The sequence below is a fragment of the Peromyscus leucopus genome, chromosome 1, assembly GCF_004664715.2.
Source record: "Peromyscus leucopus breed LL Stock chromosome 1, UCI_PerLeu_2.1, whole genome shotgun sequence".
NCBI lineage: Eukaryota > Metazoa > Chordata > Mammalia > Rodentia > Cricetidae > Peromyscus > Peromyscus leucopus.
In genome coordinates, this window is record NC_051063.1 from 186,359,993 (window position 1) to 186,373,764 (window position 13,772).

General features: G+C 44.6%; 1 protein-coding gene across 1 annotated transcript; it reads right to left on the bottom strand.

Annotated features, from left to right (window-relative positions):
- Positions 1–7,028: 7,028 nt before the first annotated feature.
- Positions 7,029–13,268, bottom strand: LOC114686724 (leukocyte immunoglobulin-like receptor subfamily A member 5). Its single transcript, XM_028861391.2, has 6 exons — positions 12,984–13,268; positions 12,798–12,833; positions 12,326–12,610; positions 11,881–12,186; positions 7,659–7,709; positions 7,029–7,530 (listed from the first exon to the last, which is right to left on the bottom strand). Exons 1-6 carry the CDS (start codon positions 13,015–13,017, stop codon positions 7,349–7,351), a joined length of 894 nt encoding a protein of 297 aa, XP_028717224.1. The 5' UTR covers positions 13,018–13,268; the 3' UTR covers positions 7,029–7,348.
- Positions 13,269–13,772: the final 504 nt, after the last annotated feature.

Genomic DNA, 13,772 nt, shown 5'->3' on the forward strand with positions numbered 1-13,772 from the left:
GTGGTTTCCTTCAGGCTCACCCCACACACTTTGTCTGCACACCACTGTGAGTTCCTCGCCATGGACATTCATCTACCCAGCCTGGGGATACTTTATAAATATCCAGGTTGGTGATGTAGGGCAGACATCAACAGCAGAACAACAGGGAGCTCCCGACTGCAGCTCACATGGGGTTTTATCCTGGAGATGGGCACTTAAGAAAACATCTGGAGATGGGAAAGGAAACACAGCTGTTCTCTTTGTTCTGGGTGTTGGTTTCCTCTGAAGAGAACCTGCATGGAACAGCGGACTTAGCAACATCATCCACTTCCATCTCTGTGGGAACAATATTCACAGTTGTTCTTGCCTCCTCACTGTTTGCGTTTCCTGGAGCAGATATCTGGGGCTGATATCTCCTTAATATCTATCTGTCACTCACTCTCAAATGCCAGTTTGAACACATATCATGTCTGAGGTTCCTCATATGGAGCCCTCTGTGAGCATTTCACTCCTTAGATTGTCCATGGTATTACGGTGTCTGGGACATTCAGAAGTTCAAACATCTGCTGATTCTCAGCACAGGGTACAAGATGTGTTTGGAACAGGAGATGTTTATGCTGTTGCATGATGGAGATGCCCACGAATTGTCTGTATTTCTCTCCTTACTATGATAACTTACAGATTGTCCATTATAATCTGTGTGAAATATGGTCATCATGGTCAACCCACTGATGGGTGGGTTTTGAGATCATCATGGTCAGGGGAAGAAAAGGAGAAACAAAAGATCCCGGGGTGGAAAAGGAACCATTTCACAGAACACAGCAGGGGCGGTAGATGTAGGATCTTCAGAGGTCAGTAGGGGAGGTTGCTCTCCATGTGATGGAAACAGTCAGGAATCCTGGCAAAACCAGGCATCTGTGACTCTGATCCCTCTCTTTTTAGACGTCACTGGGATGCTTCAGCTTACTTCCCACTGATCTGCCTCCCCTCTGTGTGTGAATAAAACAGATTTACATGGGTATTGTCCCCCAGGGGCATCTGTCTCCACTGGGTGTGTGTCACACTGCTGCCATCCTTGCCAGATGATAAATTTGAAAGATGATAAATTTGAGCAGATGATAAATTTGGAAGAGAGGATGCTGTAATGCAAGGATGTACACTCAAAACTGATCCCCAGGTCAGCCCACAGAGAAACCTCATGTGGAAGGTCAGGAGCAGTGGGGGAGAGAAAAAGAGACAGCTCCCAGCATGTCAGAGAACAACTGGGAGCAAGATCTGAAGTGAGTTGGTGTTATGGTGGTGTGAAGTAGTAAGTTGTATTTAGGTGATTAAAAATTGATTCTGGGTGCTGGCTACATGGCCCCGTGGCTAGACTTCTTGCTGCACAAGCTTGTGGATCTGAGTTTGAATCTCCAGAGCTCATGTAAAAAGCCAGGCATGACCACACAAGGCTGTAACTCCAGTGCTGTCTAGAATAGAGATGTAAGTATTGTTGGACTTTTCAGCCTAATTCCAAGTTCAGTAAGAGACCCTGTCTCAAGGGAGTAATGTGGAGAATGATAGAACAGGACACCAGCCTTCTCACGTGGTTGTGCACACACAAGCGTGCATGTATACACACATGAGCACACCACAAATTAATTCTGGTAAGTGGAGGCTTGCTTTGTTCTACCCTTTATTGGTGGAAGGACCAACATGTGATGTACTTGCCTCTCAGCTGACTGGTGGCCTCACGGAGCATCCCATCAACCCTCTGTGGTATGTCTGATATTGAGTCACAGCAGTAACACTATGTGTCACTGTAACATAAAAAATAAATAAATAAAAGCAACTCTCTGGGAACTGGAGTCTGTGCTGGTCTGCCATTCTTTTCCCATGGCTCTGAATTCATAGTCCACTCTTTTTGTATCACAGTCACTAAGAACATAGCTGGGTGGACTCTACTGGCTTAGTCCTATAGCCCTGTGTGTCCATCAGTGCCCAACGAGCTGAGGATTATTGCTGTCACTACTTACTGAAAGGCTCATGGTGGAAAGTAATCTTTCTGTCCTAACATGACCTCAGTCTTTGTCAGGATTTATGTGCATTGTCTTGAATGAGGAGGGGCTCTCAGTGTTTGTGTGATTTCCCTGGCAACCACTGTGCTCTTTGTGTGTTTGATCAGTTTGAGCATCCAAGGAGTACAAATCTCCAATATTATTTGTGCAAGATCATGAGAACTCCCTGAGACTGCTGATCTTAAATAGTGGCTATCAGGGTCCTGTGAAGTCCTTGAGGCTGTTTGAAATCAGTATTTATAGGATCATAGGCCTGAAAAGGTTTACTGAGGCCCTTCTGGGTAAATAACCTAACTTTTTAGCCTAACTTCCTAACCATGATAATATTATCAGTTGGATTTGAGACTAACATGTTTGCCAATATCTTAAGGCTTTGCTCTTTTTGAAAGAATGATCTAGGGAGGAATGTGTTTCCAGATTTGATACTATGCCAACCAATGAATTCAGCACCACAGACCTGGATTCACTTCTTCTTCCAAACATCAGTGTGCTTATCTGTGGTGGTTCAATAAAAGTAGCCCACATAGGCTTTTATATTTGAATGCTTAGTAACAAAGGAACGGAAGGAACTCTTCAATTAGATTAGAAGAATTAGGAGATCTGGCCTTGTTGAAGGATGTGTCACTGATGGGTGGGTTTTGAGATTTCAAAAGCCTATGGCACACCCAGTTACTCATTCTCTCAGCCTGTGGACCAGGATATAGCTCTTAGCTGCTGCTCCAGCACCATATGTGTCCATCCCACCATGATGACAATAGACTAAACTTCTGAAACTGTAAATGATCCCTAAATTAAATGCTTTCTTTTATAAGAGTTGCCTTGGTCATGTTGTCTTTTCACAGCAATAGAACAGTGACTAAGATAATATCTAGGAGAAAGATTGAGAACATGTGTATGAACAAGTACATGTGGACCCTCTGCTTGACTTCTGCAGGTATACCAGTTAACTTCAAGCCCAAAGACTCATTGCAAAGTTGCTAGGTTTCTTCTGTTCTTTTCATTGAATTCTTCAGCCTCATTGTACTGTAGGTGTTCAGTACATCGGAGAAAGATTAAAGAGAGTGAGGGTATCGTAGTTTTAATATATCCCCCATAGTCTCAGGAATTTGACTCCTGATCCTCAGGTGATGGCACTGTTTGGAGAAGTTGAGAAGGTGTAGTCTTGTTGGAGGAAGTATGTTGTTGCTGGAGGATCAGAGCTCACAGGAATAAGGGTCCTGAATGGTGAAGGGTAAAGTGGGAGGACTGGGGATTGAAGAATAAAGGAGACAAGAAATAAAGAACACTAAAAGCGATCACTGAGACCAGGAGGCCCTGCAAAAGCTGATGACTTATGCTAAGCAATTTTAAGAAGTATAGCATCATATACACTGTTTGTAGGGGGAAATGGGTCAAGGTCAGCAGAGAGCTAAATCACACAATGTTGGCAAAGAGAACACAGAATACCACAGATGCAGCTTCCCTGGGACTGATAATCACAGCCCAGAGTTGGGGGAGAGTCGAGTCCCCAGAAACCACAACCTTGACCCTTTAGAGAAACTGGCTGTATCCCCAGACCAGCCTTGCCAAGACTGTTCCTGGACAATGACACAGAACTAATTCTCCCTTTGTGCTTTCATTGGGGCCTCTGAGAAAACCTTGGGCTGGTCTAGCTCTCAACTATTGGAGGTTGGCTTTAAAAGTTTAAAGACTTGAACCATTTCCCTTTCCAGTTTGTTCTTTTTGTGTTTGTGGTTCAAGAGGTGAGCTCTCAACATCTTACTCCTGCCACCATGCCTGCCTACTGCTTCAGCCCTGCCATTATAGATTCTCTAACCCTTTGGAACCATAAGTCAAAATAAAATCTTCTATAAATTGTGTTTTATCACAACAACAGAAAAGTAACTAATACATAAGCTGGTACCAGAGTTGGCTGTTGCTGTGAAGAACCTGAGCATGTTGGGTTTTTTGAAGGAATGTGGAAGACTCTGGGACATTGGGCTAGAAAAGAAATTAGATTCTATAAGCAAGCTTAACAGGCCATCCTAGTGCAAGCCTGGCAAACAGTTCTGAGACTAAGGCAAACTGAAGAGTTTAACTGTAACTGGGAGAGAGACCACCCCTGTGATATTTGGGCAATGATCTTGTTTTATTCTGCCCATCCTAAGAATTTGTCTGATGCTAAATTAAAAAGTAATGGTATAATTTCTTTGGTGGAGGCAATTTTGAGACAAAATAATATTGAACCTGTTGTGTGGTTGTTATTAGTGACTGTTGAGAAAAACTCTATAGAGAAGACAATCAGTAGTACTCTCCCATGCTTTGTCAGTTCCTGCTCCAGCTCTGCCCTGCTTGAGGTCCTGACTGCCTTTCATTGTGGACTGAAACCTGGGAGCTGTAAAATGAAGTAACCTTTCCTCCCCCATGTTGTCTTTGCTCATGATGCTTTATTACAGAAATAGAAAATTAACGAGGACTGGGGGTTACAGTAATCAGCATGAACCTTATACATGATGAGAATCATGTGTGAGAACGTGTTTTATTGTCAGTGGTGCATACATGCATTAGCAAATTTAATCCAATGTGTGTAAAATATTTATACACCATGAACAATGGGGTTACACAAACTTGTAAATCTGGGTCATTCAGAAATTAATACCATCCATTACATCAAAAAGGAAAAAACAAAAACATATATGATGAAGGCATTCATGTAGATAAAGAAACATCAATTTCTCACACCCATTCATTATAGTCATAGAAAATTAGGAATAAAGAAGTTTTTCCATCTGAATAAGATAATACACTAAGACTGAAGCTAACATTATATTTAACAATAAGAACCATAAAACCTCATTTTAAATCAGGAAAAAGACAGCAATATACCTTCTCTTCATAGGTTGCTCAGCTTTGCACTTGAATTCCTAACTATTACAGTAATTAAGGACAGTAAGTAAATTAAAGGCCCATATTAGGAACAATTGCTTGTATCAATGCAGATAACACAGAAATGAATTATTTTTCAAAAATGACTTCATGGAACTAATCAGCATTTATAGCAAAGTGGATCACAATTGATTCATTTGCATGCCAGCTGCTTTTATAAATACTAGCAGTGAACAATGGAATTTTAAATTTAAAAATACATCTGTTTCAACACAGACAATGCCTGCATCTGCTGTGGGTAAATGATTGATAAATAAAACACTGATTGGCCAGTAGCCAGGCAGGAAGTATAGGCAAGACTAGAAGAGAGAATTGAGAGAACAGGAAGGTGGAGAGGAGGAGATGCCAGCCTGCCGTCCAGGGACCATTATGTAAAGACAACAGATAAAGCCACGGAACACATGGCGACATATAGATGGACAAAATGGGCTGAGTATAAGAGTAAGAGCTAGACAATGGTAGGCCTGAGCTAATGGCCAAGCAGTTTAAATAATATAAGCATCTGTATGTTTATTTTATAAGTGGGCTATAGGACTGCCGGGGCTTGGTGGTACCCGGAGAGAAAAAAACTCTAACTGCATGCATCAGTTGCACAAAGTGAACCATCCAGGGACTGATGGAAGCAGATGCAGAGACCCACATCCAAGCACCAGGCTGAGCTACAGTGGGAGTCCAGTCGATAAGAGGGAAGACGGATTATAGGAGCAAGGGGGAGTCAAGATCATGATGGGGAAATCCACAGAGACAGATGACCCAAACTTGTGGGAGCCCACAGACACCAGACCAACAGCTGTGGAGCCTGCATGGGATTGAACTAGTACCTCTGCATATGGGTGATATAGTTTTGTTGCCTGGTCTGTTTGTGGGACCCCTAGCAGTGAGACAAGAGTCTATCCCTGGTGCATGAGCTGACTTTTTGAAGCTCATTCCATACGGTGGGATGCCTTGCTCAGCCTTGATGGGGGTGGGAGTCTTGGCCCTGCCTCAGCAGAATGTGCCAGGCCTTGTTGACTCCCTACAGGAGGCCTTACCCTTTCTGAGGAGTGGATGGGGGTAGATTGGGGGAGGTGGGGAAAAGCAGGAGGAGGAGAGGGAGGAGGTTTGGTATGTAAAATGAACAAAAATAATTAAATTAAAAAATATATCTGTTTCATACATCACTTCTAAACTCCAAATAAGTGATATTCAATTGGTATTATGAAGTTGCCTATAAAGTGGCTACCATAATTATAGCCAATAATTAGGCAAGGCTGTGTGCACCAGGATTATGGGAGGAGTTATTTAATTTTCCCCAAATGTATTATATGAGTACTATATTTACATCATTTCTACCCCTCCATCTTTCTCCTCCAATTCCTCCCATGTCTCCCCACACTCTGTCAAATTCATGGCCTCTTCTTTAATTATTATTAAGAAAAATTATATTTTCAAAACCATGTCAGCAGTATTCCCCACCAGAGAGTTTCTTCAAATACAAGTGTGTTGATTGCAAGCCTCCATATTTCAAGAAAACTACATGAAGAGTATGTGTTGAAAGCGTAGGTTTCAAGAGACAGTGCCAGGTCACCACATGCATTTCAGATCTTGTTTTCCATTTTGAAATGTCATTGTTGAGCATGACTTTTGCTACTTGAGCCAAGTTCTTGGTACTCGTTAGAGAAGATGAATGCTCGTGATGCAGGTGGGGAATGTGGAAGCATAGAAAAAGGAAAATGTTACATGACAGGGAGGAAAAAGAAGCTACACAAGGGTAGTGACTCAAACCCAACTTACAGGACAGAGTTATCAACCCCCGAATCATTGGAGATGTGAAGAGATAGGAGATAGTCAGCTAAAGTATACATCTAGACCTTTGTAATGCTGTGACCCTTTAACACAGCTCCTCATGTTGTGGTGAGACTCAACCATAAAATTACTTTCTTGGGAGCTGGAGAGATGGCTCAGAGGTTCAGAGCACTGGCTGCTCTTCCAGAGGTCCTGAGTTCAATTCCCAGCAACCACATGGTGGCTCACAACCATCCGTAATGAGTTCTGGTGTCCTCTTCTGGCCTGCAGGCATATATGCTGTATACATAATAAATAAATAAACCTTTGAAAAATTACTTTCTTTGCTACTTCATAACTGTAATTTTGCTACAATTATGGATTGTAATGCAAATATGTGATATACAAGATATCTGATATGTGACTCCCAAACGGGTCACAAGACACAGATTGAGAACCACTGATATAGGTCGAGAAATAACATCATGATATGCTGTAGAAGACCTCTCCACCACAACACCCAAATGTTTCCCCACATTCAGATCACATTTGCTCTCGGGATATTCTCTGAAAACGGTTCTCCACTATATGTCCCAGCCGTTCTTACAGAACCACCTGAGTCCTCAGACATATCCCGAGGTCTCTGCCACCATGACAGATGTGCCACTTTCTCTCCTGGCTGCGTGTTGGGTCTGTCCTTGGCTGTGCTGAGCTTCAAAGAGCAGAATGCCAAGGAGTACAAGGACCAAGACAGATACCCCCATCCTGATGAGATTCTCCTTTGTGTAATCCTGGGGCTTTGAGACTGGAGATTATAGAAAAAGAGGTCACAGAGGTCAGGGCAGATGAAAATCACCCCAGAAGACTGCTTTCCCCCGGACAGAACTTGATCTTCTGTATTGAGTTCTGTGGCTAAGAATTCTCCTTACTCACCTGTCTGGGGGTCTGACATGTTTGATGATGGCCAGAGGGGCTGAACTGCATCTAAGAACCAATAAAAAAAAAAGTAGGATATAGGGGGCTGGAGAGATGGCTCAGTGATTAAGAACACTGGCTTGCTGGGCAAAGGTGGCGCATGATTTTAGTTCCAGCACTCAGAACCAGAGGTAGGCAAATCTCTGTGAGTTCCAGTCCAACCTGGTCTATAAAGCAAGTTCTAGGAACTTAGAGAAACCTGAGTTTTACACAGGGAAGCCCTGTCTCAAAAAACAAAAATATAAAAAATTTTAAAAAGCACTGGCTGCTCTTCCAGAAGACCCAGATTCAATTCCCAGTACCCATGTGGCAGCTCACGCCAGTTCCAGAGCTTCTGCTTCATGCAGGCAAAACACCAAGGAACATAAAATAAAAATAAACATTATTTTTGGAAAAGTAGGATGTGTGAAATACTTGAGACCCAAATGTTTTTTTCTAGTTCCCAAGTTTTTATTTTCTTCCTTTCTCCTTCCCCTGCACCATTATTTTAAGAGAAGGGACATTTTTTTTTTTTCGAGGCAGGGTTTCTCTGCGTAGCTTTGCGCCTTTCCTGGAGCTCACTTGGTAGCCCAGGCTGGCCTCGAACTCACAGAGATCCGCCTGGCTCTGCCTCCCGAGTGCTGGGATTAAAGGCGTGCGCCACCACTGCCCGACAAGAAGGGACATTTTTAAAAAGCCCAGTCATGCCAGGCAATGGTGGCGCACGCCTTTAATCTCAGCACTCAGGAGGCAGAGGAAGGAGGATATCCATTCGGGAGGCTGAGGCAGGCAGATCTCTATGAGTTCAAGGCCACCCTAGTCTACAGAATGAGTGCTTGCTGGGACAACCAAGACTGTTACACAGAGAAACTCCATCTCAAAAAAAAAGCACCAAGTCAGGTGTGGTGGCACACACCTTTAATCTCAGCACTCAGGAGGCAGAGGAAGGAGGATATCCATGAGTTGAAGGTCAAGTAGGCCTACATAGTAGGTTCCAGGCCAGCCAGGGTTACATATCACAAAAGCCTCTCTCTCTCTCTCTCTCTCTCTCTCTCTCTCTCTCTCTCTCTCTCTCTCTCTCTCTCTCTCTCTTTCTCTCTCTCCCCAGAATATATAGACCATCACAGAAATCTACAACTGGTCAAAATACAGAGTAAGAGGGCCTGGAAAATACCATGGTAGGCTCCAAATGACCCAGTTAAGAATTAGACCTCAGTTCCTGCTTCTTGAAACTGAGCAGGCAGTTTCTGAGGAAGTCACAAACAAAGTACAATCAATCTTTAATGCCCCGAACAGCAGCTCAAGTTATACAAGGCCTGAGCCAGCCCCCACAGCCTCACAGCAGCTCAAGGAAATAACCAAAAAGGACAAAGCCTGAGGCTTGTAGAGGCCTGCCCCAAAATGAAAAAAACATAGTCTTAGCTAGCCCTTACTGGTTAAAACCAATTGAGAATAAACTAACATAATTGCCACTTGCTTAAGCCAATCATATCTAAAGTGACCTTACTGCCCTAGGAACGCCCCTTGGCTATGCTTAAAAGGAGTTCAGACATCCCTCTTGGGGTCTTCATCATCTTGCCTTTGTATGGGATGGCAGGCCCCAGCAAACTGGAATACAAAAGCTCTTGTTGAATGTATGGTGATATTTTGTGGGACTTCTCCAGAACACCAACATTAGGGATTAGAGAACAGCTAATCATGAGTTGCACACCCCTGACACAGCTACAATACAATCCCTATGCCTAAGGCTCAGGGAATATTTCAGAAGAGAGGGCAGAAAGATTATAAGAACCAGAGGACTAGGACACTGGGACATCTGCTGTGAGAGAGTGTCTTCTATCTATGGCAAGGAGTTGTACCCATGAATTCAATATATATATATAGTTGCCTAAACAACTGATAAAACCAGTTGATATTGACATGCTGGTGTGGGTGGGTGAAATCTCACAAGATCCCACCCCTAAATGAGGAAGCTGCAGGCAACTGGTGGCAGCTGGGGGAAGAAGATTCAGTCTTTTCCAGTCTCGAGTGGTCAGCCCTAAACACACACACACACACACACACACACACACACACAATGAGCAACACTAAATGTAACACTGTGTTTATATACAGCATGCTGTATTTATATATACACACACATAGCATAATAATTACAGAAAAGGCCATAAATTTGAGAGGAAGTGAAAGATACATAAAAGAACTGGAGAGGAAGGAGCAGGGGTAGAAATAGTGTAAATACAGTTATGTGTGAAATTCATTTTAAAACTGAAATCAATAAATACAAAAATAAAGAAGGAAAAATATTTGAAGTTTTTATTTATGCTGATTTCACTGTAATATTTTTATAGAATAATTTTATGAAATAGTCCAGTTTTTTAGGGTTTTCTGTTGTTTGTTTGTTTGAGACAGAATCTCTTTCTGTAGCCTTGGCTGTCATTGAACTTTCATTAAGCAGACTAGCCTTGAACTCACAGAGACCTGTCTGCCCTTACCTCTTGAGTTCTGAGATTAAAGATGTGCACTACCCTGCCTGGCAAGTCCAAATTTCTTAACTTAATTCCTTACTCTGTTTCTTCTCCCCCTCATTCATTCATTCATTCATTCATCTCTTTCTTTCTTTTGTATGTCTGTCATTGCTTTCCGTCCTTCCTTCCTTCCTTCCTTCCTTCCTTCCTTCCTTCCTGTCTATCTGTCTTCTTTCCTTCTTTCTTTTCTTTAGAATAGGGTCTCATGTAGCCCAAGCTCATCCTCAACTCACTATGTAGCCCTAGGATGACTTCGAACTTCTGATCCTCCTGCTTCCATTTTCTGCATGCTGCAGTTACAGGTACCAAACATGGTTCTGAGTTTATTTATAGTTCCAGGAGCTCCTGCATGCTAGGCAATAACTCTATACCCATAGGCCCATTTCCTGTGTTTCTTCTTTCCTGTAAATGTACATTACTCTCATCCCATAACTTCATGCAGATCTGGATGAGCCCTCCCTCTTGTAGGGGGTTCCCAATGGTCTCCTTGCTGGATGCTTCAGACCTACTCAGATCTTTGTGTTCCAATTTTGCATCCAAGTCCCTTTAGAACAAAGTTTTCCTGAATTTCACTAAAACATCTCATTAGAGCCAAGAGTTCTCCGGGGAGTAGGGCAATGAGTGAACCATTGAGCACAGACAGACAGGTAAGATTCCTCTGATCTAAGACCTTGAGTTCCACAGGGGGATTGTGGTATGACAACAAGTAGGGTGACGAGTTCCAACAACTACAGCATCTTTAGGTGTCTCTAAGAGGGGAGGTCAGAACCCTTATTCAGAATTCTGCCTGATACTGCTGAGCTAGGAAACATTGATCTTAGACACAGAAAGGAAGTAGGTGCCCGCCCCTTGGTCAGAAGGAAAGTGTCCATTATTTTCAATGATTGACATGGCAGAGTCACTTTCTCTCCAGGACATCCATGGGGCTTGGCTTCCACTGAGAGGAGAGTGTGACAGAGAACTGTCCTAGAGGAAGAAAGATGGGTGGAGGGCTGCCTATCTTGTTCTGAACCCGTCTCTGAGGACTTGGATCTCTTTCGGCTTTCTATGACTTTGCTCCTACCCGACTTCCTGGTCTTTGGATCCTGAGATCCTCATCTTTCATCCTAACCATCATCTCTGCAGTTCTGAGTCTCTGAGTGGAGCCACTCGGCTCCTCAACTAGGAGGTCCACTGACCTCTTGAAGGAGATACGTTGTACACCATGACATCTGTACCAGCCCCTGTGGGAGTGCTTACAAGGCACTAGGGGAAGTTGACCCTGAGAGCCCAGCTTGATAAAACAGGCCAGGGCTGTGGATGGGGTCAGTTCCTCATCCTGTGAACCGAGAAAACCTTTCATAACCTATGTAAGAGCAACACGGAAGAGTCGGGTTCTCTCCAGGGGAAAGGGCAGGGGCCTTGCAAAGTCAGCCCCGAGAGCTTACTGGGCAGCCCTGCAGGAAATGGGCTGAGGTTTGGTGGAAAAGCTGGCGTCTGTCTAACACCTGTCTCCTCACATCCTACCTGTGGGTGCCACTGCCACCACCCACACATACAAAGCTCTGGTTCAGTTTCCCTCATCCTCCTAACTCCTGGGACTCCCTTAGGAAAATCAGGGATCATGGCAAAAAAAAAAAAAAAAAAATTTACCCTGTCAACAACTAATTGAGTCAATGACGGAGCTTACTTACCCGAGACATGTATTTCCAAGGGATCACTGGGTTCCGACCACACCTGGGGACTGATGACATGATAGCCGTAACATCTGAATATCCACCTCTGGCTGGGGGTCACAGGGCCCACAAGAAACACGCCCTGGAATTGCCCAGTCGAGTTTATAAACACTGAGTCCAGGATCAAGGAGGGCTTCTGATCTCCTTCCTTAGTCAGGACAAACCTGCTAAATCTCAGCTCTGAGCCACACTGAAGGGTAACAGTCTCTCCTGAGGTCACCACAGCACTGGGCTGGACAGAGAGGCTGGGTTTGCTATAGAGTCCTAGAAAAGAAAGTAATAACATCTTAAGTGGACTTAGAACAGCCCACATTGGCTTCCAGTGTTGGGCTGTGAGACAAGGAAACTTCTGAAAGCAGACCCCTTTCCTGAGGGCAGAGCCTGGGGCTGGGTGTTCTCTCACCTGTCACTACAAGCTCCAGAGGGTCACTGTGCTCCGACCATCCCGCGGGGGTCTTACAGTAACATCGATATCTTCCTCCATATTGTTTTTCCATTGATGGGATCAAAAACTCAGCCTTGTTTGTGGCCTCCAGTGTGTTCTTTGAGCGCCAGGGATGTGGACCCCCTTCTTTGTAAAGACGGTATTCCCGGGCCCCTGTGGTCACCTCACATGAGATGGTTACCTGCTTCCCTCTGGCAACCACTGGTCCTGACTGAACACTGAGGGTTGGCTTGGAAGGATTCCCTGAAAAGAAATGAGGGGTTCTGTCGTAGGACATTCCCCCTCAGATGTCAGCCTTCATTTCCAGCACTCTCCTGCCCCCCTCCCCGCCCCCCGCCCAGTATCACCTGATGTTCTCAAGTCCCGCTGAAGAGGGATATCTTCAGGTCCCCAGCGAGCAGAGATCTGAAACAGCTGGACGCACACTCACCTGCCAACACTGAGGTCTCTTGGCCCAGATTCAGCCCTAGAAGAGAGTCCCTTGTCAGAACTTTGCACCTAATGCCGACATAAGCGAGCCTTCCAACTTCACTAAAACCACTTAAACACCCCGGAGTTTCCTGACTGGCTAGAGCCTGGCTGTGTGGACCGTAATCCCCTTCTCTTCAAATCTTACCCAGATAGAGCAGAGCTGTGAAGGTGAAGGTCATGGCGCCTTCTCTCAGGGACTGCAAGCGTGCTCATGGAAGAGACCACGGAGTCTGGCCAAAGAGCCAAACAGCACAGAGTATGAGATCTTCAGAGAGAGAGACTGGATGCCTGGCATCACATGGGTGTTTCTTAGGAATACTCACGGGAAGAGGAACAGCCCTCCCTAGGCGACTGTCTCTCATTTCCCTAGGGCTGTGGCTTGGATGCGCTCCAGAACGTCTTACAAAATTGGCCATCTCCCCTAACCTCTCTCACTAAGAAGGTAGCAGCAAATAGATTTGTTACCTCCTTTGCTGGGCCCCCTTGCAGTTGAAGGTGGCCGAAGACTGACCCTTCTCTCTTAAGAACTCTCCGTGGAGAATCCACTCTTTGAGCTCATCCATCTGCACAGCACGGTGTCTTGACAGTGATCAGTCATCCCCAGCCATAAAATCGTTTCTGAGACGATACATGGTGATGTTGCAGCGTGGGTGCAGAGGAGCGTGCACACTGAGCATCTAACTGTGCCCGGCATGTCGCGTTTCATCCTGGGGATGGACACTGAAGAGAACGCAGCTGTTCTCGGGGTTCTGGGTGTGGGTGTCCTGTGTCCTTAATGCCTGCATGTTACTCACTGCCGGTGCCAGCTGGAACACTGGCGTCTCATCTCTAAGGTTCCTCATTTGGAACCTGTTGTAAGCACTTCACTGCTCAGATTGTTCATGGTGCTGTGCTGTCTGGGACATTCAGAATTTCAGTCATCACTGATTTCCTG